The 25811-nt window shown below is 49.4% G+C and overlaps 1 protein-coding gene across 1 annotated transcript in view; it reads right to left on the reverse strand.

Moving 5' to 3' along the window:
- Positions 1-16670: 16670 nt before the first annotated feature.
- Positions 16671-25811, reverse strand: part of TMEM201 (transmembrane protein 201) — a 28550-nt gene continuing 19409 nt past the window's right edge. Inside the window, exons 7-11 of the mRNA XM_056865069.1 lie at positions 21029-21252; positions 19533-19604; positions 19082-19360; positions 17842-17973; positions 16671-16768 (exon numbers count right to left, since the gene is read on the reverse strand). Coding sequence (XP_056721047.1) covers positions 16671-16768; positions 17842-17973; positions 19082-19360; positions 19533-19604; positions 21029-21252 — 805 coding nt within the window. The remainder of the gene's footprint in view (positions 16769-17841; positions 17974-19081; positions 19361-19532; positions 19605-21028; positions 21253-25811) is intronic.

The raw sequence follows: 25811 nt of genomic DNA on the forward strand, positions 1-25811 counted from the left end.
TCCCCGGGGGGCGGCCCTGCGAGGCGCGCGCTGTTGACCTGGGGGGCGGGGGGCAACCTCCCGGGCGGGCCTGGAGACCTCCCGGAACGACAGGAGAGCCCCCAGGCCAGAGATCAGCCCCCCTGGAGGAAAGGGCTGCTTCGGAGGGGGGCCTCGGCGCCATCGGACCCCGCTGAGTTCCCCGCCCTCCCCAGGCTCCATCCCCAAGTCGCCAGGAGTTTCCTAACCTGGATCTGGCAACCCTGTTCCCAACCCAGAGTTGGCAATCCTAGGGCACCAAGAACTCTTCACACAACCAATCAATCAATCAGTCAATCAATCAATCTTTATTAAAAAAAACATTCATAGATCCACACAGCTCTTTACAATTTACCACTAAAACCCTCGGTGTTAAACTCTACCCATAGGGTTGCCAGCCTCCAGGTGGTGAGAAAAACGGCACCTCTGTACTCGTACCAAAAGGTTTAGAAAAACAGTACAGGAAACTGTATATACACAAAGTGCAAATATTTATAAGCTACTGAGGTGAAACATAGACCATATACGTGACATATATACAACACAATTATTTACAATATGTACAGTTCACACAAAAAATGTAGAGAAATTACAAGGATTACAATATTAGCATTCATTTGGTACTCACTTGAGACCTTTGGAACTTCTTCTATATATTTGTGGTACTCAGTTGAGACCTTTGGAAATTTCTCTACATTTTTTGTGTGAACTGTACATATTGTATATAATTGTGTTGTGTATATGGTCTATGTTTCACTTCAGTAGCCTCCAGGTGGTGGCAGGAGATCGCCTGCTATTACAACTGATCTCCAGCCGATAGAGATCGGTTCCCCTGCAGAAAACGGCCGCTTTGGCCATTGGACTCTGGCGTTGAAGTCCCCTCCGTCTTCAAACCCCGCCCTTCTTAGGCTCCACCCAAAAAAAATTCCTGCCGGTGGCAAAGGGGGACCTGGCAACCCTATCGACCCACAAGTTTATACAAATAGGAACAAAAAGTTGTTGAAGGCTTTCACGGTCAGAGTTCATTGGTTCTTGTAGGTTATCCGGGCTGTGTGACCGTGGTCTTGGTATTTTCTTTCCTGACGTTTCGCCAGCAGCTGTGGCAGGCGTCTTCAGAGGAGTAACACTGAAGGACAGGGTCTCTCAGTGTCAAGTGTGACTATATATTACTCTTCCTACACACTTGACACTGAGAGACCCTGTCCTTCAGTGTTACTCCTCTGAAGACGCCTGCCACAGCTGCTGGCGAAACGTCAGGAAAGAAAATACCAAGACCACGGTCACACAGCCCGGATAACCCACAAGAACCAAGAAAAAAAAGTTGTTTGCACTTTTTAAAATTATTGACCTACCAATGTTCTCAGCAGCATCTGACGGACTAACTCTTCACACAATGCATAGTTCAATTGTGGAACTCCCTGCCCCAGGATGGGGTGATGGCTGCCAGCTTGGAAGGCTTGAAGAGGGGAGTGGACATGGAGGAGAGGGCTACCCATGGCTACTAGTCAAAACGGATACTAGTCGTGATGCATCCTTATTCTCAGCAGTATCAGAGGAGGATGCCATTATATGAGGTGCTGTGGAGCACAGGCAGGATGGTGCTGCTGCAATCGTCTTGTTTGGGGGCTTCGTGGAGGTACCTGGTTGGCCACTGTGGGAACAGACTGCTGGACTCGATGGGTCTGGGTCTGGTCCAGCAGGGCCTTCCTTAAGCTTACATGATTCAGGCTCTGCCTTGGAACCAGCTCAATCACTTGCATTTTGCTGCTGCTTTTGTGACAGTTTTTAATGCCCCCCTTTTCCATTGTGTGTGTAAAGTGCCATCAAGTCGCAGCTGACTTATGGCAACCCCTTTTGGGGTTTTCATGGCAAGAGACTAACAGAGGTGGTCTGCCAGTGCCTTCCTCTGCATAGCAACCCTGGTCTTCCTCGGTAGTCTCCCATCCAAATACTAACCAGGGCTGACCCTGCTTAGCTTCTGAGATCTGACGAGATCAGGCTAGCCTGGGCCATCCAGGTCAGGGCATCCTTTTCCCATTAGGCTTGTGCAAAGTGCAAAAAAGGAAGCTGAATCCAACTGTGGAAATATTCCTCTCTGCATCTGATTCAACTTTGTACCAAGTTTCTGAATCTATTCTGGAAAGTTAATTTGCCAGTTGCCTTCCACCTTTTGCTGCACTTTACATGCAATTCTGGCTTAACTCTCAGCCTGGCCTACACCGCAGGTTTGTTGTATGGATGACAGCACAGGGTAACCCATGTGTGCTAGATGATTAACACTTGGGGGGAAGAATAAAAAAGTCAGATAGCCATGTTAATCTGCTCTGACTCTCAAAAACCTACACCACATTGTTTTTAAGGTGCCGCATAACTCTTGTTATTAATAAATAGCAAATCCATTTAATTTTATGTCAGCTCGTTCTATGCAATTTGCTGCTATTGTTTTAGCTGTGCTTGCTGGCTTTATTTTTTAATGTATTGTTTAATTGGTTTTAAATTTTTATTTTTGAAAGGGGCTTAGTGCTATTTTAGGTGATTTTTTATAACAAAAAGGCAGGATCAAATTCTTCTCAAGAAATAAAATAATTCATTAAAAGTGGTAAATTTAAATACATTTGCATGTGGCCAAAACCTCAGCATATAACCTCGGTAGCAAATATTAAAGTTTGAGAGAACTTCACATTTAACAGAAAGATATTAAGAAGGAAACACCGCACATTATTTTCTGTTTCAGTCCCAGCTACTGTAACATACCAGGAACAAAATAGCTTCAAATATTAACCAGGTATGACCTGAACTCTCCGGCTTTTTGTTACTTATTTAACCCCATGTGGATTGAGAGACAACATTTCTAATTGATTAACGTATGCCCGTGTAAATTAAAGATGACAGAAATGCATTACTTTCCATTAGAATATCTTGTGAGAAAGAATCGTTCTTTTTAATGCATTCTTTTTGTTATAAAAACAGACAGGGATTTTCCTTTTTAAAATCTGCGTGTTCTATTTATATTCTGTTGGAATTGGTCATTAGGAATGATTTAAAATAACAGTGGGAAACTATGCATTGTTACTCCATTGGTTTCAATGGGCTTAGATGGGAGTAACTTTGCACGTGATTAACAAACGGTTGTTTTGTTACATTTTTAAAAACCAAATAAGAACTCATCATCAGTTCATAATTTTAATACGTCCGTATGCGCCATGTTTGGAATCTCTACAGTGTGATTTTTTGCAAGTGAGTTTTAATTGCTCCTGCAAGTGGAAGTTGCTCTGTGGTATTGTTTTGCTTTTAAATATCAAGCTTCACTATATGTGGAGTTATTTCTGAAACTCTGTTTACTGGCAGATCTGCTTTCTGTTCTGCTTCATTGCCAGGCGAGTTTTGATTCATTGCTTTTGAAAGCCCCACAAGAAGGGCTGCCGGGACATTCTAACATGGAGCAGGTGTGCACACCCAATCTCAGAAAAGAACATGGCAACTGGGTGGTGGCCACCTTTTCAACTAGACACCGTAGCTGCGCCTTGAAGAGCAGAGACATTAGTAGGTGGTCGCCATTTTCTCTCCCTGCTACAAACAGTTGCTGGTTTCTGCATATCAGCTCACTCATAAAGACACCAGAGCAAACCTTTGGAAGTCTCCCCCACCCCCGGGTCAGTTGGCAACCCTAGGAAGCCAAGCAATGGCAGCTATTTCTAAAAGCAGGAACACAGGATTATTTTGTGCGGGTCAGATCAGCCTCCCAACCTCATATCTTCCCTGAGCAACGTGCTGGCAATTTGTCCCCAGATTGCCCAGGTAGATTCTGGGTAGGGTTGCTGGCTCCAGATTGGGAAAGCCCTGGAGACTTGAAGGTGGGACTGGGGGGAAGGGGCAGGGTTTGGCAAGGGGAGGAACCTCAATGGGGTATAATCGCATAGGGGCCACCCTCCAAAGCAGCCATTTTCTCCATAATGTGAAGATCAGTTGTAATTCTAGGAGATTCCCAGGTCAGAGGTGGTCCTACTAGGCTAGGTGGTTGCCAGCCGCCAGGTGGGGCCTGGAGATTTCCCAGAATTGCAGCTGGTCTCCAGACTACAGAGATCAATCCCCCTGCAGAAAATGGCTGCTTTGGAGGCAGACTCTACGGCATTATACCCCACTGAAGTTCCTTCCCAAACCCTGCTCTCCCCAGGCTCCACCTCCAAACCTCCAGGAATTTCCCAACCTGGAGCTGGCAACCCTAAGTGAGTCACAAGCTTTGTAGGCAAAGGTCCCAGGGCTCAGTCTCTCCTTTCTCCAGGTAAAGAATCTTCAAGTTTGGGAAAGGCCTTTCCCTACCCAAGTTCTCTGTCAGTTATGGGATTTGCTATAAAGCTGTTCCAAATGTTCATATATATTCAGGGAACCGATTAAACGTCTTGTTTTAATCGGGGGGTGGGGAGGGGACTAAAGGCCCTAGGCATCAAAGGTCTGGGAGCCACCTGAATAATGTCTTTATAAAACATCCCCTGAAAGATTGACTATTCTCCACTGGGTTTGGAGGCAGTTTTAAGCTGTCAGAATACAGCTGCAAACGAATGTGTGAAAAAAACCCAAACACATTTCTCAAGAACTCTCTGGCCGTGCAATTCGGGGCTCGAGCGTACTGTGGAAATTCCAGCCAGGGAGGATGTTTTCAAAGGCCAGCCTGAGGTCAATCAACTTATGGTGGAAATTTTCTTTAAAAAATCCCATGGAATTGTTATCCTGTCACTTCTTTCCCTGTTGTTGTGGCGATGAAACATTTTCTTTCCCCCCACTGTGGATTGCAGCAAAGACGAATGGTATGTTCTTCACTCCCCCCCCCACATCCCCAGTTCCAAATCTCTATTTCACATTGTCAAGAAACAGCAACAATAATAGAAGCATAGAATTGTAGGGTTGGAGTGACCACCAGGGTCATCTAGTCCAACCCCCTCATCCCTGACTTTGTTGTGATCGACATCCAAGAGACAATGGTGGGTGGTGGGTGCTTTTTATTCCCGTAACACAGGTTTCAGTTAGAGTTATCAGCATTTATCACTCGATTTACTCAAGCTTTCTTATTTAATAGGGGGGGGGGCTTCTGAATCTTCCCAACAAATATCATGAATCAAGTGGTATTCTGAAAAGGCAGAGCTTTTGAGCAACCCAGCCTGGAACAGAAAAAGAACAGGGGGGTTATTCAGGGAACAAGATGGGATATAAACACTGGAGTATGAGAACTGAAAAAAATAGCAGCTTTGCCAGTTCTGATTTGAAGAAAGATGGGGAGGGGCTGTGGCTCAGTGGTAGAGCATCTGCTTGGCATGCAGAAGGTCCCAGGTTGAATCCCCGGCATCTCCAGTTCAAGGAACCAGGCAAGTAGGTGATGTGAAGGACCCCTGCCTGAGTCCCTGGAGAGCCGTTGCCGGTCTGAGTAGACAGTACTGACCTTGATGGACCAAGGGTCTGGTTCAGTATAAGGCAGCTTCATGTGGAAATGCGGACATCACCAAAACATTTTTAGCAGGTTCCCAGAAGTCCAAAAAGGTTATCAAGTTCAGTAGGGTAGGTAGAAAAATGCCTTTCCTCGCACCTGCATCTACCTACTGTCCTTTTATAGGCAGCTCATCCTACTTTGCAGTTGATCACCTTGTGTTTGTGTGTGTGTGTGTGGGGTGAACAACAGGGGACAGCTTTGGCCTCAACAACCCCGCCTGTGGGACTCTTTGGGGGCATCTAGACGGCCACCGCAAGCAACAAGATGCTGGACCTGAAGGCCCTTGGGTCTGCTCCGATCTTCCCCTACAGAAAAGAAGCAGACACCTGATCTTGGTACCGCCTCCATCACTCTCAAAGTTACTTGTTGATTTGGAGAACTCTGCAATCTTTCAAAAATATATAAAAGAAACAGGAAATCAGCCAAGGGGGAGGGCGAGAGAGAAAAAATAGCATTTCCCCCCTTCCCCCCAAGATTTACCACAAGTCTCTCTCGGGGAAAGAAAACTCACCAGTAGTGCTGGGAAACTGTTGGCCAGAGAAACCCCAAAGAGGGGGGAAACCCAGCATCTGGAGAAACAACTGCTTTTCACTGCCGACACCGACAGGTTTCGGAGGGTTTCACGCCAAGCTTTAAGTGAGATAAACAAAGCAAAACGGCTGCCCTGGGGCCCCTGAGGATGCAGTTGGGTGTATTATCAGCCATCATGTTTTGACACCCTGCAAATTTCAGCCATATTTTTTAAAGGGAAACATGTTGCTAGTCCTCAAGGCGAATCCTTTAAATAATGCAAGGCGGGCAGATGGAAAAGACTGTGATTTGTATCTAACGAAGTTTTGTGTCTAACGAAGGGAGCTCTGACTCTCAAAAACTCATACCCCAAAAGGCAGACTAGCCTCTGAAACCAGTTTTGTACAGTTGCTTAATTTTGTACTGTGCTAAATTCAGCTATCTTGTTTGCAGACAATCCCTTTCCAATGTATTTTTCTCGGGTGCCATATGCAAAAGCAGTTTGGTCGCTTTATGTATGAAAACATTTCACTTCTGCTTTTCTGTCTGCAGAGAGCTAAGCACTAATTATAACAAAAAAACAAATAAATTTGATATAACGAGGAGCCAGATCAAAAAGGATAAAGCAGTGGAATCCCTTATGGCCAAGACAGCAAAACTTGCCCGGAGCACTGTGGATCAAAACCTACCTGGAGCAAAGTCACATGAAAATAACACCTTGATCTGGTACCCAGAGGTGAGCAGAATTACAACTGATCTCTAGACTACACACAACAGTTCCCCTGGAGTAAATGGTTGTTTGGAGGGTAGACTTTACAACATTATACCCTGCGGAGGCCCCTCCCCTCCTGAACCACTCCCCTCCCCCAAATCTCCAGGAATTCCTCAACCCAGAGTTGGAAGCCATACCTATAAGAGCAATTCGGCACGTATCAAATTTATGGAGGACTTACCCGTCACCTCAGATTTGGTGCTTTGGCAGGATCCGTTCACACCTTCAGCTGCCAGTTGCCAAGAATGACGAAGTCACTGGATGCAGATGGATGTGTGAACCAGCCACATAGCATCCCGTACTCTGAGACAGCAGCAGATTTCACCCCTTCCCCCAAAAAATCCCCCACCCGCACAACAGACTTCTGAGTGTAGTGGTTTCCCTGCAAGGAGTCGGCTACTATGGGAGCAATTTAGCATGGTCTCAAAGTGGTGCTTGACCTATGCGCACACCTGCCCCAGAATGTATGGCATCACCTTGATTGAGTAAAATAAATAAATAAATAATACCTGTGTGGTTCAAAAGCGCCACCTGGTGGCAACTCAAGGTAAAATGAGAAAAGACTACTTGTTTAAAAAGATATCCGGCCTGTGGTGCTAAGATTGTAGGGAGCCGTCAGCTCACAGAACCTCAAACACATGTCGTGCCTTTTTCTTAGGAGCAAATTATCACAAAACATGCAAGCGTCTGAATTCCTCAGAACTCTCAATCACCCTGGATATTCAGTACGATATCCAGAAACTGATTGTTAGATTTCAGGGAGAAGTTGGGTAAAGAGGAATTAAGATAATTTCTCTTTAATAAAGCCATTTATTCTCTACCTGGCATCCCTGACAGGCATATAGGTAACAGAGTTGCTTTAACAAGCTGCCAGGGATTTGTTTCCACTGATTGCACGGACTACCTTTCTGAAATCCTAAACACACTTACCACTGCAAGCAAAGAGGGGTTTTTACACCAAGCTGTGGGCATTCCTCGCAAGAGCAAGCTAAGATGAGTCAGACCCTGTAGCATGGTACCCGAATCCCTAAAGCATCTCCCGGGAAACTCACAGTCCGGGCATAAAGGCAACAGCTCTGTCTGTTGTTTGTCCCACAGACTGGTAGTGAAGGATAGACAGCCTCTGAACATGGAGGTTCCATTGAGCTATGCTGGCTATTAGCCATTTGTCCCGCATTCATTTCTGCATTTTTAAAAGCCACTGCAACCAGTGATGGCCACCCCATCTTGTAGCGGTGAGTCCCACAAGTTTCTTATGTAGAAGTACTTCCTTTAGCCTCTCGTGAACCTCCAGCCAATCTAGTTCACGTGGCAGATTCAGGTTTCTAAAAGCAGTGGTTTAGAGTTCAGTCTGGTATGACAAGCAGATCGTATGCAACAAAATACATTTATTTTTCAAGATCCATTAAAAAAATAAGCAACCTTTTCTATTTAACCAACCAGTAAACATACAAAAAGGTACATCAAGGCACCTAGTGCTACAAATACAGTAGTGAATACTTTCAGCAAAATTATCTTCGTTATTCTGTGCGTGAAATATAGTGGGAGAAATTGAAATGTATTCAAAGCCACTCCAAGTCTGCATCTTTGTGCAGTACATCTCTGGTGTAAACCCTGTTTATGAAAAATACTGATGAAATATTTGATTTAAAATATTATTTCCCAACATATTAACATGTAAATCGGTTACCCCAAAAGTCGCTCACCCACTTCTGAAGTCAAGTGCCATGCTTTTGGCAGGGCTTACTCGCAAGATAGTTAGCTTTATCCAAAGATCTGCATGTACAAGGATCTTCCATGCAGGGGGAGGTACATGCCTTCATTAATTTAAACAGAGGAAAAGGCTATGTGCACATGAGGGAATGCGCATACACAAATACATTTCCTTGTTCCATAAATGAAAAACTTTCCGGGGTAAAGGCACTTCAACTTGGTTGCCTCCTTCACAACAGGAAGGCGAGTGCTCCCATGTTACAGAGCACAGGGAGAAAAACCAACATGGTTAAACACATTAACAGCAACAGTCCCTGGAGACCAAAGACCAAATAATCTCAATAAGAAAGTTTCACAGTGAATATTCGGTAGTGATGGTATAACAAGGATCAAGGATGGGCGTGTTTTTGCAAACTTTTAGTGAAGATCTAAACTTGTAAAGAAGTTTCAACAGTGGAAACACCCATTTAAAGATATTCAAGGTCTTGGATGTTCAAGATATCCAACACAAACGGAATCAATGTAAAGGTTTTGTGGCCATGCGGGCAAAGAGGTGGGTGGAGAGGAAACACAAAGCAGGCAACCCACAACTCTTTTCCTGTGGGGTGATCCCATGCAAATCAACAGAAACCCCCCCCCCCAAGACTAGGCGGCAACACCTCAAGTATCCTTCTGAAAGGCAGAGTGGAGGCAATGTCCAGGGCCTCTCTCCCAGCCGTTTCTCCAAATAAGAAAAGTGTTGCCACTTCCCCTCTTGGTGACTTTTGAACACACAGTTTTGCCTTTCAACAGCCCCCCCCCCAATTCCTCCCCCCAGCCAAAGCCAAAAGAAGGCCCTCAGGGGGCGATCTCCCTGCCCAGATCCTCCTCGGAGCCCGATAGAAGCCTCCACCAGTCGCTTGGGTGCATCTGAGAGCCAGACCCCAAACCTGAACCCCACAATCCCCATTTCCCCCGATGCCAGGGGCATCCCTCTCTCCCTACGGCTGCCATCCTAAGCAGGCTGACTTCAGACTCACAAGTCAGCTTGCTTTGGACGGGGGCCGGGGTTGCCGCAGGACAGGCGGCCCGCCAGCAGGGGAAGGGCCAGGCCCTGCGCGCCACAAGCTTCACCGGTTGACTTGCTGCCTGCTGAGTCGCTGCCTGCTCAACGGAAGCCTCGACGTGGCCCAGCCCGGAGGGGTCGGGGCGGTCCCCCGTCTCCTGGGTCTCGGCCCCCCTCCCCAAAGCCGGCCAGGGGCCCCGGCCCCCCGCGACCCCGCTCAGAGGTCCGGCCAGGGGGAGGCCAGCTGGTGCGGCCAGGTCCAGCGGGGCGCCCGCGGCCCGTCGGGGGGCTGCTGGCAGGAGGCGCAGGCGGCGGGGGGGCTCCAGGAGGGCGGCAGGAAGCGCGGGTAGGCTCCGTAGCCGCCCAGGGGGGCCCCCGGCCCGGCCTGGGGCTGCCCCGCCGCCAGCAGGTAGGCGGCGGCGGGCGGCGGGGGGTAGGGCAGGGAGCCGGGCGGCTGGAGGTCGGGGGCGGCGTCCGGGGGCGGCGGCGGCGGGGCGGCGGGGGCTGTGGGGCGGCGGCGGCCGCGCTGGAACCGGCCCCGGCAGGCGGGGTCGAGCTGCCAGTCGTGGCCCTTGGCGCGGCGGCCCCCTCGGCGGGGCAGCTTGCGGAAGCAGGGGTGGAGGCTGAGGTTGTGGCGCACGCTGTTCTGCCAGCCCCCCCGGCCCAGGCGGTAGTAGGGGAAGCGCGCCGCGATGGCGCGGTAGATGCCGCTCACCGGCAGCCGCTGCTCGGGGCTCTCCTGCAGGGCCAGCGCGATCAGCGCCGCGTACGAGTAAGGCGGCTTCTGCGGCGCCGCCGCGCCCTCCTCGCCAGCCTCCGCCGACACGGGCAGCGCCCACCCCGACGCCCCCGACGCCGCCTGCTGCTGCTGCTGCTGCTCCTGCATGCCCCCAGGGGGGGAGACGGCTCCTCCCAAGCGGGACCCCCAGCCCCGGCTCTCCCGAGCGGCGTCCGTGCGCAACAGGCACCTCTCCAAAGCGCGATCGGTGCCTCTCCAAAGCGCACCCGGCGCCTCTCCAAAGCGCAACAGGCTCCTCTGCAAAGCGCAACCGGCTCCTCTCCAAAGCGCAACTGGCTCCTCTCCAAAGCGCAACAGGCTCCTCTCCAAAGCGCAACTGGGGCCTCTCCAAAGCGCAACCGGCTCCTCTCCAAAGCGCAACTGGGGCCTCTCCAAAGCGCAACTGGCTCCTCTCCAAAGCGCAACTGGGGCCTCTCCAAAGCGCAACTGGCTCCTCTCCAAAGCGCAATCGGGCCTCTCCAAAGCGCAACTGGCTCCTCTCCAAAGCGCAACTGGGGTCTCTCCAAAGCGCAACTGGCTCCTCTCCAAACTGGGGTCTCTCCAAAGCGCAACTGGGGTCTCTCCAAAGCGCAACTGGGGCCTCTCCAAAGCGCAGCCGGCACCTCTCCAAAGCGCAATCGGGCCTCTCCAAAGCGCAACCGGCACCTCTCCGTTTGCGCGGTAGCTTCTCTTGGCACGCAACCCGGTTCGCGAGCCCCCTTTTCACCTCGGGGGGCGAAGAAGGGGAGAAGCCGGGGGGGGGGCTCGCCAACGAGGGTCGTCCCGCGGAGACTCGCTCGATCTGTCGGGGCGGGGGCAATCGCTCGCGGCCAAGCAGGACCCCGCAGCTGTCCCAGCGGGGCGCGAGGCTTTGGAGGGCTCCTTTGCAACGCTTTCAGACAAGGCTCCGGGGTGGGGATGTGGAGGCGCCCCCTCGAGCCCGGCTGCCCCCCCGGACACCTGACGGCTCCGCTTCAGGGCAGGGACCCCCTTTCCGGCTCCGCCGCCTCTCCGAACTGGCGCGGGGATTCCCGCCTGCCCTCTGCGCGCCCTCCCACCGCCTCGCTGACCTCTGCGGCTGGGTCAGGGCCCGGTCACCAAAAGAGTCGGCCTTCTGCAAGCGCCCCCAGTCAAAACAAGCGGCCACCTGCACTTTTTCGTGTGGGGGCAACCCCCCACCCCCCAACAGTCGAGTAGCACCCAAGAGTGCACCAGGCCATGCGCAGAGGGCCCTTCTTTATCTCTAGCAAGCATCCAAATAACTGGTCCTAATGAGGGCATCAAGCAAAAGAGCAGGACTGGGGGTATAGTGCCCTAATTAACTTAGTTTATAGAGAAAACATCTATGCATATTCACATAGCATAACACACACACACACATATATTCTTATGTACAAGTCTAGAATCACTTTGCATTATGGGTAACATGTACTTTGGTCAAGCTATATTCATTGCTGAGAAGCCTGGGTCACAGTGACCCAGCAAGCAGTTTGCAGGCAGCTGACTAGGTGAGGTCATTCCTTGGTACAGGCAGGTTCCTTAATTAAGCCTGGAGCTTTGATTTAAGACAAGACATGTCATTCTGGAATGTGAAGCTGTGCCTCCTCATTAACCATTAGGCAATGCCTTGAAGAGCATTTTCTATTGGATATGCAAATAATTGCTTATACGTCCAAAAGGTTTATTGGACAGGTCAGTCTGACGTGTGTATTTCGCTTCTGTAACCACCCATCATCAAAGTCTATATCCATGCTTGCAATCCTTTGATGTGGGTGGAAATTGCTCTGCGCTTTAGGCAATTTTCACCAGCACTTGTATATTGGCCAATAAAACAATCTGCTTTTGAATCTTCAGCTTCCAACTGTTTTATTGTGATTGAATATTAATACAATAAGGCAGGAAAAAATTACAGGGGGGGGCTCAGAAGTCCAGCCTTCCAGTCCCTGCCTTGACCCTAAGGGTCGGCCCTCCCGCAAATTCTCCCTTGTCCTTAGAGTGCCACCCTACGGTTCCCACTCTGCCATGGAAACTTGCTGAGTGACTTTAGCCCAGTCAATCTTTCTCGCAGCCTAACCTACCTCGCAGGGATATTGTGAGGATAAAACAGAGAGGCGTGCTGCTTTGGGGGAGGAAAGTTGGGTATAAGCGAAGTAAATACATAACCACCGGAGGCCTTCAACAGCAGGGGTATGGAGTCAGAGAAGCACCCCCACAATTAACTCTTCCCCCCCCCCACTCCTCAAACTAGGCCTTTTTATACATCTCATGGGCATGAAGGAAAGGGGCACAAACATGAACAAGCCCCAGCGGCAGGTCTCCCCACACCGTGTTTTCTTGCTCTAGTTTCAGGCTGTTAAACTGGGGCCTGATTCATTTTGTAAAGAGTAAGAACATAAGAAAGGTCCTGCTGGATGAGCCCCAGGCCCATCGAGTCCAGCAGTCTGTTCACACAGTGGCCAACCAGGTGCCTCTAGGAAGCCCCCAAGCAAGACGAATGGAGCAGCACCGTCCTGCCTGTGCTCCACAGCACCTAATATAATGCACCTGCTCCTCTGATCCTGGAGAGAATAAGTATGCATCAGGTCCAGTATCCATAAGAACATAAGAAAGGTCCTGCTGGATCAGACCAAGGCCCATCAAGTCCAGCAGTCTGTTCACACCGTGGCCAACCAGGGGTCTCCAGGAAGCCCCCAAGCAAGACGACTGCAGCAGCACCGTCCTGCCTATGGCTCCACAGGACCTAACAGAATCTCAGGACACCAGACTTTAGCATTATAGTTGGTGCTTAGTATTGTGGGGAATCTACCTCAAGTGGCGTGTTTGCTTCTGCGCCTCAAAAACCATCTCCACCCGCTTCTACATTTGTAAATACAGAGGACACCAATTCTCGAGTGGTTTCTCCTCCCGAAGCCGGATGGGAACCTGTCCATCCCAGGGAGAGGCCCTCCGGACTGTCCCACCAATCAAAGAATCTCATCTGGTGGGCACATGGCCTTTCCAGTGGCAGCCCCACAATTATAGAAGAACCTCCCCAGGGAGATGCGCCCAGCCCCCTCCGCTTTCATTCTTCAGGAGGCAGCCGAACACAATTCTATTGAGGACTGCATATGATTAAAGCAGTCCTAAGTTGTGATTTTAAAGTTTGTTCTTTTACATTTTTGATGTACGTTATTCTATGTGTTTCATCTATGCCGTAATCTGTCTTGAGCTCTGTAAGGAAGAAAGGCGGCTAATAGATGTTTTAAATACATAAATAAGAAGTGGCCACTGCCCCAATTTCCCACAGCTCAGGAAAGGTGAAACGCAAAGCCACGCTTCAAAGATCCCCTAGCATGCTTCCTTGGCAGGGCGGAGATTAGAACTTGGGTCCCCCGAATCCTATGTTAATACTCTAACCACTACACATGCAGGCATTCACAGATCTGACACTTAGAAACTCTGCCCTATGGTTCGAATTCCCACAGAGCTAACGCTCTTAATCTACCTCACAGGGTTGTTGTGGAGTGGGGAAAGAATAGAGTAACCACTATACTTGTTTTATGCCTAGGAAGTTTGCAGTCTCATGGCTTTATCTTTGGTTCTAGCTGGGGATATTTTAAGTAGCATTGTAAGCTACTTGAACCAAGAGGAAAGGTGGCATATACATGTTTTAATAAATAAACACACAGCTTGAAATCAGATGTACAGTTAAATGACAAGAGACAAAGATGTGACGATCCATTTTTTATTTTTTAATAAAGAAAAATAATCTCTCCAACACATAACGTAAAACCTCCTGGAGGAAAGGGAGGGGCACAAGGGGGGGAAATGCCCCCCTTTCCCCCCAAACCTAAAGCACAAATGTTAACTGAACTATACAGGATTGAGACAACCGCCCCCCCAAACATATAAAGCACATGTACACTTTTTTTCCAGTTGAGACTACCATTCCCTCCCCAACACCCCCCTCCACAACCAACCGATTTTGTGCTTTCCCCCCTCCTTCCCCCCACCCCACCCCCAAAATTCAAGCCTTCCAGGACACAGTGTATTTGATCAGAGATACTCCTGAAGGCAGGCTGCTCATACATTTGCCGCGGAACTAGCCCTCGTGCGGCCTTGGCAAGGGCGCAAGAGAAAGTCTGTCCGTCAACAGTAGGGGTATGGATTCTCCCAAAGAACCCAAACAGTGCCAGAATTTAAACAGCCCGAAGTATGTCCACACATATGATGCAATCGAATGCAAAAAAAAAATTAATAATAATTGTACGCATGTGTTGAAAAGGTCACAGTTCCCCCTGTGAGAAGGATGACGCTCTCCCTCCCGTAGACCTGTGCCCCTTTAAACCATCCACCTCCTCACAACTGAGGGAAGATTACTCTCCGGTGCTTTTTTTTTTTTGCTATCCCAGTTGAAGCAAAAGAGGAGCTGCCTTTTGGAAGTTCTGCTTCCCCCCACCCCATACAGAAAAAGAAAATTGGCACCAGCGACTCTCCCATGCTGGAAGCTGAGAGACAGAGAGAGAGAGAGAGCGCAAGAAAAATCAACCGTGGCCAGATGAAGAATGCACCAAAATTGCATTATAAGGCAGCCGGAAACTGAGAGGTGGGTTGAGACGCCTTAAACGCACCTCTGTTGTTATTACACGAGAGAATTGTGAAGCTTTGCACCAGTTTGTAAGCACCAGAGTGTTTCTAGCACCATATGACAAAGGACAGGTTGCTCCTCTCTTTCTCTCTCTGCAGACAGTAATTGTTTAAAAAAAGGAAAAGGGATCACCGTTCATACTGTGTCCAAGCTCACCCCAGCTCAACAGATATCACAGGTTTTTGGTATGGTTTCAAAAAAAACCTACAGAACCTGTTTGACCAGAGGGACAAAGAAACTGCACGAGGTCACACACCTTTATGAAGCAGACCATTCTCAGCTTTCAAAAATGGCTGTCCACGCCTTCAAACTATGCAATTTCAAATCCTTACAAACGGGCCTGTTCCGCCACCAAAACACTGATTCCAGGAACCAGGCAGAGGTGTGGTGTGAAGCCCGAAAGCTGCCTCAAAGGGGAAAACTAGAGAAAATGGGCAGGGGTGTTACGGTGTCTATAGGGGAACGTAATGTAACAAACCCTGAACTAGAGTCTTGAATGGCTAGCTTTCAAGGTGCAGGGTGGCGGCACGGAGGTACATTTCGTCACAGGAGCCCCGCTTGCACCCTGAAGGGGTACAAGCCAAGAGCCAGAAAGCTAATTAGTCAGGGAGAAAGTTCTAGCCTAGTTTTTCTTCCAGATATGCAAGTTTTCTGGATGCATTAAAAAAAAATCCATGCAAGCAATGTTCCCTCTGCCGATTCCTCCTCTAGGTTCTGAAGCAGTTTGGCGCAGACCTGGGTTCATGACCTCATTTGCTTCTTGCAAGAGCAAGGTCTCAGAAATTGTTACCTACATCTTAAGGTGACGGGATGTAAACTGAGGCAGTTAAGCAGATGCAAACGTTTTAAGGAAGAAATTCCCCGACACAAACACCCCTTTGCGGGACAGCTGTCGCTCTCTTCCCTCTGCCCCTTCCCCACAGTTCAAAACAGCACGTCCACGAAGCGAGCATTGGCAAGTGACCTGATCCAAGCCAGCAAAGCGGCCGTAGAGAGCCGTAACATGCCCCAGCCCCGTGAAAGCACCTCATTGCGGTAGAATCGATACCTTCTTGGAGAGTAAAAAAAAAAGCACAACTTGAGCAGCGATGTATGTTTGTTTTTTTAAAAAACAAACCCCAGACGCCACGGATAAAACGGCACAACCGTGCGCCAAATGAAGCGACGCATGTTACGTCAGCACCAGAATGAATCTGAGCCGGAAGGAAAGCCGGAAGACTGACCCAGGGGGGAAAAGAAAACCAGGAGAAAGCCAGAGAGCATCTCGGGCCAACATGGCCACCTTGGGAAAACGTTGGAGGACTCTCTCTCGTGAGCCAATAACATTGTCGCTAAAACGAAACAAAAAACAAAAAAATAAGCTACTGAAATCAATGCCACCCACTTAGGTGGAACCCAACTAAGGCCAGCTTCCACCCCGTCGGACGTCCCCTGCCATTGGCTTTTTTTTGATCCGTTCCCCCCAAACCAGTTCTGTACAAAAGAAGGTGTGCGGTAACCAGAGATACGTCCGACGCTGGCCGCTGATCTCTCCGGCCGCAACTCGGGCTGCCGACGAGGCAAAAAAGAGGCACTGGTTTCCTTTGTGGCAGGCGAGCAGGAAAGGTTGCAGAATGGCTGCATGGAGATATGGGTGGATCGAGTCCTTCTCGTGCCGGGATCTCCCTGTGGGAGCAGCACCGCGTCAGGGGCGAGGAAGGAAGTTCTCCCCCTGGCCACGTTGGCTCAGCGGAAACTTTGGTAGAGGTAGGCCGAAGTGAAGATGGCGTTGACCGTCAGGCTGATGGCGAGCAGACCTCGGACAGCCGAGTTCCCAAAGCGACCTTGGAGAGACAAGAAGCATGAGAGAGGCGCGCAGGAAAAAAACCCGACACAGAAGGAGAGAATTAAGAAATCCAGCGGAACGAAAAACCCTTGCTGAGATGCCAGCTGTGGACTTGATTCTCACGTGCAGGAGAAAGGATTGCTGCCCCTTCAGAAAGCAGGTGGTAGGGATGAATGGTCATAGAATCATAGAGTTGGAAGGTACCACCAGGGTCATCTAGTCCAACCCCTGCAAAATGCAGGAAACTCACAACTACCTCCCCCACACACCACCAGTAATCCCTACTCCATGCCCAGAAGATGGCCAAGGTGCCCTCCCTCTCATGAACTGCCCATAGAATCAGCATTGCTGACAGATGGCCATCTAGCCTCTGCTTAAAAACCTCCAGGGAAAGAGTGCTCACCACCTCAGGACCCAGGAATTGGGATCTCTCCTGCTCTGGCTGGGGGATGTGCTGCTCCCCCCCAAATCAGCAGGTTCATACTACACATGGGAGGGGAGGTAGTTTGGAAAAACACACACATGGGGGAGGTAGTTAGGAAATTCCTGCACTGTGCAGGGGGTTGGTCTACAACATGATCCTGGTGGTCCCTTCCAACTCTATGATTCTATGTAATTGTACTTTAAAAGCTGTTTTAATGTTTGATCCCTTGGTGTGGAGAGGCGGCATAGAAAAGTTTTAAAAACCAGTTCTCCATGATGTTCAGCCCCTGCTCTGGTTCCATTAATTCAACCACCTCCAGCGCCCTAATCCTAGACGTCTATAAGATCGGCTGTGGTTTGAGAAACACAACGTGCCTCACAAAAAAGATATTCTGCCTGCATTGATAAGGACCAACTCTAAGGCAGATTAAGAGGTTTTTTTGTCACACTTCTTTCCATGGAAAACCTGCACCATAAGCTAGAAGCGCCGGCTGCCTTCACCGTGCAATAAACTTGGTTGGAGAAGGAACAAAGTCAGGCGTTCACCTGCAAAGAGAACCCTTTCCTTATTCATCTTTGAGGACAGGATCGGACAACTAGCATTCTTGGGCAAGATCCATGCGTAGGCAAGTGCATGCCGATACTCACCCCTCCAGCCCGTTAGCTCCTCCCCTTTGGTCGTGGTGTCCACTACGCAGCTTGACGAATGGGAGGAATCGTCTTGTTTCTTGACCGAGCGGTTGCTGCAGACACTTCCTGCTTCAATGACCGACCTCATATCTAAAGGACAGGAGACAGACAAAACGTTTGCCCAAAAACACTGCTCGAAAAACAGGCGCCTGCTTCTCTTTTTTTGCTTTCCTGAAACCCACCCCTTGGGCCCAATTAATTCCCCCCTCCCCTTTTCCGATCAGCCTGCTCGGCTCAAACCGGCTCTCATTTAAAGCAAACGATGCCACACGCACGCTTTCCAAATTTTTGCCCCTACTTTCCAAAGAGCCACGGCCAATGTGTGGTCCCCCAACCACCCTGCGAGGTAAGTCAGGCTAGGAGGGAGCAACTGGTCCAAGGTGAATGGGGATTTGAACCCGGGTCCTCCCCAGTATTACAGGCATCGAGGGCCAGGCAGAGGGCACCAGCATCCGAACCCAAGTCTAGAATGAGTTTTTATTAACCCACCAGAAACAGACGTTCAAGCAGCAAAGAGGACAGACTTTATACCCGGCCTGAGCAATCCAGAGATTTCACACTGCCTATCCTTTACACACATGAAGCTGCCTTATTCTGAATCAGACCACTGCTCCAACAGTATTGTCTACTAAGACTGGCAGCAGCTCTCCAGGGTCTCAGGCAGAGTCCTTTCACAGAGCCAGCGTGGTGTAGTGGTTAAGAGCAGTGGTTTGGAGCAATGGACTCTAATTTGGAGAACAGGGTTTGATTCCCCACTCCTCCACATGAGCGGTGGAGGCTAATCTGGTGAACTGGATTTGTTTCCCCACTCCTCCACATGAAGCCAGCTGGGTGACCTTGGGCTAGTCACAGCTCTCTTAGAGCTCTCTCAGTCCCACCTTCCCTCACAGGGTGTCTGTTGTGGGGAGGGGAAGGGAAGGCAATTGCAAGCCGGTTTGATTCTTCCTTAAATGGTAGAGAAAGTAAGCATATAAAAACCACCTCTTCTTTTTCTACTGTCTGGTCCTTTAAAGCGGCGATGCCAGGGATTGAACCTGGGACCTTCCATATACAAAGCAGAGATTCTTCCGCTGGGTCACGGCCTCTGCCCAGGGACTAACAATGTGCCCTGCTGTGCCTGCAAAAGGCGCTGAGGCCCAAGCAAAGAGAGTCCCACTTTGCTCATCATGTTCTCTGCAAGCCCAAAACCAGAACCCACCATGCATTCCACGGTCACCCAGACTCCTCTTCGGGAAGGCGGGCACGTCCGAGGCAAAGACCCCGTTCTCCGAGGGGATGTGGTCTTCCCTGTGGTGGGCGTGGCCCTGAGACGGGAAGAGCATGAGCCGCTGGCCTTTCAGGTTGAGCCGCGCGGGGCTGATGAGGGGCCGGCGGTAGTGCAGGGAGCCGGAGCTGGATGTCACTGAGCCGGCGACGGAAGGTGGCGGCGACGGAGCGGGTGAGGAGACGCAGCTTCCGGACAGAAAGGAGAAATATTCTGGAAAAGAGGGGCACAGCAAAGAGGGGGGAATCTTTAAGAAAGAGCTCGTCGGTATCCAACAGCACCTTATTTCCTATAAGCAGCTAACCAGATGCCCCGCAAGGCCTCCACAAAATTATTGATGTAATTTCATATTTCAAGCTCTATGGAGAGACACCTCGGCTCTCACCTGACACAGGTGACTCCTTGGAGTGAGAGGTCAGCGACGGGGGGCGGCTTCCGCTGAACAGATAACCAGAATCTTAAAAGTAAAATAAAAAACAGTGACAGACAACCCCCCAAAAAAAGGGTTTTTTTTTAAAAGTGCCACTACAACGTTACACCCCAAATAATCTTAAATGTGAGAGGCACAGGTGACCAAAGATGCTTTTGGCCCCCAAAGCCCTTTACCCATAACTGCTCAATAAAAAGGGGGGAAAAGCACTTCATGCAAGCTTAAGATGCACCCTTCACCGAAGGGCATTTCAAATTAAGCCAGCACCTGAGCAACAATAAGGATTTTCATTTGCATTTCCAGGAGACTAGTTGAGTAAGATCCGAGTGGGAAACTAGGACAAAAGGCAGGCGATGGATGCCAGGAACCCGCCCCTCCTGCGTGCAAAGCAGGTGCTCTCTTCCTGAGCAAAAGGCAGGGCCCTTCCCCTCGCAATACGCACAAAGGAAACTGTGCAGCTGCCGAGTAGAGTCAGATCGCAGCTCCATTGAGTGGACGAGGCAACCAGCTCTCCAGGGTCTCTCGGGCCGAGGAAGGTCCTTTCCTTCATGCCCGAGGTCCTCTAACCAGAGGTGCTGGCGATAAAACCTGGGGCTTCCTGCATGCTGAACACACATTCCACCGCCGAGCCACGGCCCCCAAAACGCACCTACATTTATCGTGGATTCCATTAGCTGGGGATAGGAAGATGCCTCATCCCAAGTTAGACCGCTGGTCCTCCTAGCTCAGAATTGGCTGTTGGGACCCTGCAGGGAAATATCTCTTGCCCACACCTGCTCGAGATTCGAGGGACTGAACTGGCACTTGTTCAGAGGCAGTCTAGTTCTTAAGGCAGAGACACCGGGGACAGAACAGGGGAAAGCCATTCAGTGACCCAAATGCTCACACATGCCATTACAGTAATCCGTATATCAATGAAGATAATCGGGGAGGGGCTGTGGCTCAGTGGCAGAGCATCTACTTGGCATGCAGAAGGTCCCAGGTTCAATCCATGGCATCTCCAGTTAAAGGGACCAGGCAAGCAGGTGACGTGAAAGACCTCTACCTGAGACCCTGGAGAGCCGCTGCTAGTCTGAGTAGACAACACTGACTTTGATGGACCAAGAGTCTGATTCTGTATAAGGCAGCTTCATGTATTCATATGTGAAGATTCTCATTTTGCAGATTTGCAAGAGTCAGGATGGCTGGTGAAGATGAGGGAAAGGCAATTTTACGAATAGCTCCCTCGTGAATTGAGTCACAGCAAGGTTTGATTTAGGAGCATCCTGCCTGACATGCTCAGCTACTAATTACACAGCCTCCGTATCCAGCTAAATTATTGGAACAATATATTCCAGCCAAGAGGGACTTTAAGTTCTGACACTCTCAGTTAGGGGGGACATGCACACACACACAGAGGACTAGGAACTTAAAGAAGGCAATGAAAGCAAAACGAAATGAGTGCATCGTACCCGTCCTGGCCAGGGAAGGAATAGTGCCCAAGGAGAGGGCCCGGTTTAGTCGTCCAGGAAGAGAAGAAGAGGAAGTTCGCCGTGGGGAGTAGAAGAACTGCTGGTTCATCAACGGGAGAATGCTGGGAGGGGTCGGGATGAAAACCGATGGAGCGGCAGGAGGGTATGGGAAGCCCATGCCAGGACTGCTGGGGAACGCTGCGACCGGGTCTCCGGAAAAGTACCTGTGAACAAGGCACACAAGAGGGTATTCAAGCCAAGGATGAACTCCTTGCATGGATTCTACCACCTCCAAATGCAGATTGGTGCAGCTGCTAAAAAAATACCTGCAGGCATAATGGTTACTGTGTCAGACTAAGATTCAAATCCTCCACCAGCCAGGAAGCTCACTGCACCCTGGGCCAGTCGCGCGCTCTCTCAGCATGACCTACCTTGCAGAGTTGTTGTGGAAAGATGACAGAGAAAGGCAGGCAGGTTGGCTCCTTGGATAAAATAAGATTTTATCACCATTTCAGTGTTTACAGCATTCCAAAGGCAGAATATAAGGAAGTGGGGAAGGAAACGGAGGTAGAAGGAGAAGCGTTTTCAGGTACTTGAGGTCTAGTAACCGGAGCTTGGAAAAGAATAAGCGCTCTCATTTCCATATTAAAATAGCACCCTGATTGTGGTCAAGGTAAGATTTGGTTACATTAAGTGAGAGTAAGAAACAGAAGTCTAGAAATCAGCATTGTCTGGATTAGGCAGGTAGTTCATGGGAGGGGGGCATCTTGGCCATCTTCTGGGCACTGGGTGTGTGTGGGGGAGGTAGTTGTGAATTTCCTGCATTGTGCAGGGGGTTGGACTAGATAACCCTGGTGGTCCCTTCCAACTCTATGATTCTATGATTATGCCACACTTTGGGGGGGGGGCATTTTTTAAAAGCTTTTGCATTCTGCTCTAGGAGACTCAGGTTCATTTGGTATCAGGCTGAGTGTTTTTCCAATAAAAAGCAGATTCTGTTAAGGGTGCTCTAGCAAAGAGTTATTGTATTGTTAAATAATTTTTGGTTTTATTTAAAGAGGGGAAGGAGAACAAGTTTCTAGTCCTCATTTTTAAAATGACTGTAGCAATATCTCCAATACTCGGGAGAGGGCTGCCAGGAGTATGCCTTAAGGCCCCTCCCTTTGACACCACTTTTCTCCTACTGTACAGCACACATGAAGCTGCCTTACGCTGAATCAGACCATTGGTCCTTTAACGTCTGCTCGGATCGGCAGCGGCTCTCCAGGGTCTCAGGCGGAGGTCTTTCACATCACCTACTTGCCTAGTCCCTTTAACTGGAGATGCCGGGGATTGAACCTGGGACCTTCTGCATGCCATGCAGATGCTCTACCACTGAGCCACAGCCCCTCCCAACTGTGTGCCAGCCAGCCAACAGGATTGTTTTGGCTCTTGCATGTACAGCAGCATCCAAAGCCTCCCGCCCCCACAATGAAAACACACACACACACACACAATTACCAAATGCAAATCTGCTGTGGAACCTGAGAAACTTTGCAATGCAAACCCCACCCATGCCACCTACCTTGGACCTGGAAGCCTCCATCCAAACCAAAGCCGGACATGTTCCCCAGCAGAGACCACGCCCTGCCAAACCAAAGCCGGACATGTTCCCCAGCAGAGACCACGCCCTGGCCCCATTTTCTCTCCCGGCTTTTCCTCTAGAAGTCTTGCTACCCTCCAACTTAGGCCCCCTGCCCTTAAGATTAAAGGGATAACCCCACCTACAGAGACTCCACGTGACCCCGGACACATTGGCTGTGTTCAGAAAACACCGAATAAGTTAGCACTGGCCTATTTCTCTCCCATGCATGAAGCCGGGTGACCCTGGGCAAGTCACAGCTCTCTTAGCCCCACCTACCTCACAAGGTGTCTGTTGTGGGGAGGGGAAGGTGATGGTAAGCTGCTTTGAGACTCCTTAAAAGGTAGAGAAAGAAGGCATATAAAAACCAACTCTTTTTCTTCTCCCACCTGTGTGGTACATTCACGTTTCAGGTACTGCCAAAATTAGCATGGCATTCCAGGCGTACTCAGGGCATCAGAAGCGACGCCAACATTTCGTTGGCAAGAACGAACGAAGATTTAGAACTGGTACCTCAATGAGAACCTGAACTGGTTACTCAACAACATCTTAAAAATTAGTGGGATGAAATTAAAAGAGTATACTGGGTATTTTTTTTTAAAGATACTGTTGTTTCAGTGTTTTATTGTAGTATTAGAGAATGAAAGGGGGGGGGGAGGAAATTTAGAGGGCTTTCCTCCCCTAAAATTAAATAGCAGCTTGCGCTTTCTAGGTCTCACACTTATTTATTTACTTCATTTATTAAAACATTTATATTCTGCCTTTCCTCATGGAGAGCCGCTGCCGGTCTGAGTAGACAATACTGACTTTGATGGACCCAAGGGCTGATTCAGGATAAGGCAGCTTCACGTGTTCATTTAAATGCCGCTTCACGTCAAAAGCTAAAGTCGCCAGCAGTGGTTTTGGTGGTGGCGGAGTTCTGACCAATTTCTTCCAAAAATAAATAAATACTTTTAAGTATTTTTCTAACGTAAGAACACAGTGGAATGCAGACACCCGGGGTTTACTGAACCCGCTGCAAATGCGCTTCTGCATACAAAGGACAGTGAAGCAAAAGGCAGTAAGCCAGAGACACTGCAAATATCATTTAACGGAGCAAGCAGCATGCCACTCAGAGGGGCTTGCTTCTGAGTAAACCTGCCTCCCCCCACCCCCATGGGCTGCTTGGCCTCTATTCTCCCCTCCTGCTTGAAGAAGACTCTCTGGTTCCTTCAACCTCTGCAGCCGGAAATCTGATGTGACCTTAGGTTAAAAACACATGCCGAATATTTTCACCGGGAGAAAGACAGACGCGACAGCCAACGAGAGGCTTCGCCCGCCGAGGCTGGCACCGCGGATAGGCCGGCTGGCCGGGTTCATCTGCATGTCTCGTCGCTATTGGCTAAGATGATCTCGGAGGGTTCTCCAGCTTCAGAATGCGGGGGGGGGGGGCTGCAATTTTCGGAGGTCCCAGAGGAGATCGGCAGCTTTATGGAACCTGCTCAAGCGCTGTGGGAAAAACGGGATGCAACTGCCTTTCTGCACCAGCAACAGCACAGGAGACAGGAACCCTGGACTGCACAAAAAATCTGTAAAATCATGCAGCATCTTCTCTGCAATTTGGTAAAATTATAAAAGGGCAGCGGCTCCTGGCACGGTTGTTTGAGTACAAACACCTAATGCTATCCATCTCTTCCCTGAATAGCTTCCCCCCGCCCCTGCATCTCTGGGCTCTGATCCAGCTAATTCCGTCTCCACATCGGGCCATGTGCAGCAGGCGGCAGAAAGGAGGAGAACGGGTGTGGTGTGGTGATTACAGCCTCGGGCCAGACCTGGGTTCAAATCCCCACTCTTCCATGAAGCACACTGGGTGTCCGGGGCGAATCCTTCATTCTCAGACTCCCCAGGTTACTGAGAGGCCAAAGAAGAGGAGAAAAACCAGATTTACCACCTGATCTCCTTGGAAGGAAGATGCAAATAGATTTTCATAGTTTTCAAAATGCATAAATATCTCCACTGCGCCCATTCTATCTTAATGAGGTTTAGCACCAGCCGGAATAAAGTTTTGTAGCACCTCCAAAAAAAAGAGCATGATAAAAAGACTTCCATCTTTCATCCCAAGAGATATTTTTAGAATTCAAGGAGATCAAGCAGCCCTGGAGAACAAGCTAGTGGTCCTTATGGTGCAGGGGATCAAGGGTGAGGGGAGGGAGGAAAGGATCTGCAATGAATTCTTGGCAAAGCCCCAGTGCTCAGACTTAGGTGTCCGCATTGTTTTAAGAACATAAGATCATGCCGGATCAGACCAAGGCCCATCAAGTCCAGCAGGCTGTTCACACAGTGGCCAACCAGGTGCTTTTAGGAAGCCCACAAACAGGACAACTGCAGCAGCATCCTGCCTGTGCACCACAGCAGCTAATATAACAGGCATGCTCCTCTGATACTGCAGAGAATAGGTATGCGTCATGACTAGTATTCATTTTGACTAGTAGCCATGGATAGCCCTCTCCCCTCTTAAAGCCTTGCAAGTTGGCAGCCATCACCACATCCTGGGGCAGGGAGTTCCACAACGTTGAGATGCGCCAGCAAAGACTGGACACATGCTTTCAAGCAAAGAGAGGTGCTGAGCTACGCACGGCCGCCAGGTCAGAGCAATGAAAACAAAAAACAAAGAAAAAAAGCTGCAGAGTCAAAAAGGCTTGTTGCAAAGAGTGAAGAGCCCTTTATTTTCAAAAAGTGGCATCTTGAGGAGGGTTTACAACAGTGTGCATATATAGCGTTTACTGGACAATCAGACACAGGTAGGCTACATAAATGAGAGAGAACTTAAAAAAAGATAATCAATAAATAAACAAACAGTCCCTTTGAACATGGAACAGTGTCCAGTGCGGAAGCATTTCTGCAAAAACCTCTAGAAATCCAGCTCATTCCCTGGAGGTGGGAAGAGGAAGGAGGTCCTCAAGAGCACCTGATGGAAAGTTGTAGAAAAGAGCAAGAGTCCAGTAGCACCTTCAAGACTAACAAAATTTCTGGCAGGGTATGAGCTTTCATGAGTCATGGCTCACTTCTCCAGATACAGCTAGAATGTGAGTCCATCGGTCCTTAAATAGAGAAGAGTGAATTCAGAATCTAAAACAAAAGCAGGTTAATGTCAATAGCAGGCATGATTAGATTAAGTGTGAC

This window comes from Euleptes europaea, chromosome 19, assembly GCF_029931775.1.
Source record: "Euleptes europaea isolate rEulEur1 chromosome 19, rEulEur1.hap1, whole genome shotgun sequence".
Classification (NCBI taxonomy): Eukaryota; Metazoa; Chordata; class Lepidosauria; order Squamata; family Sphaerodactylidae; genus Euleptes; species Euleptes europaea.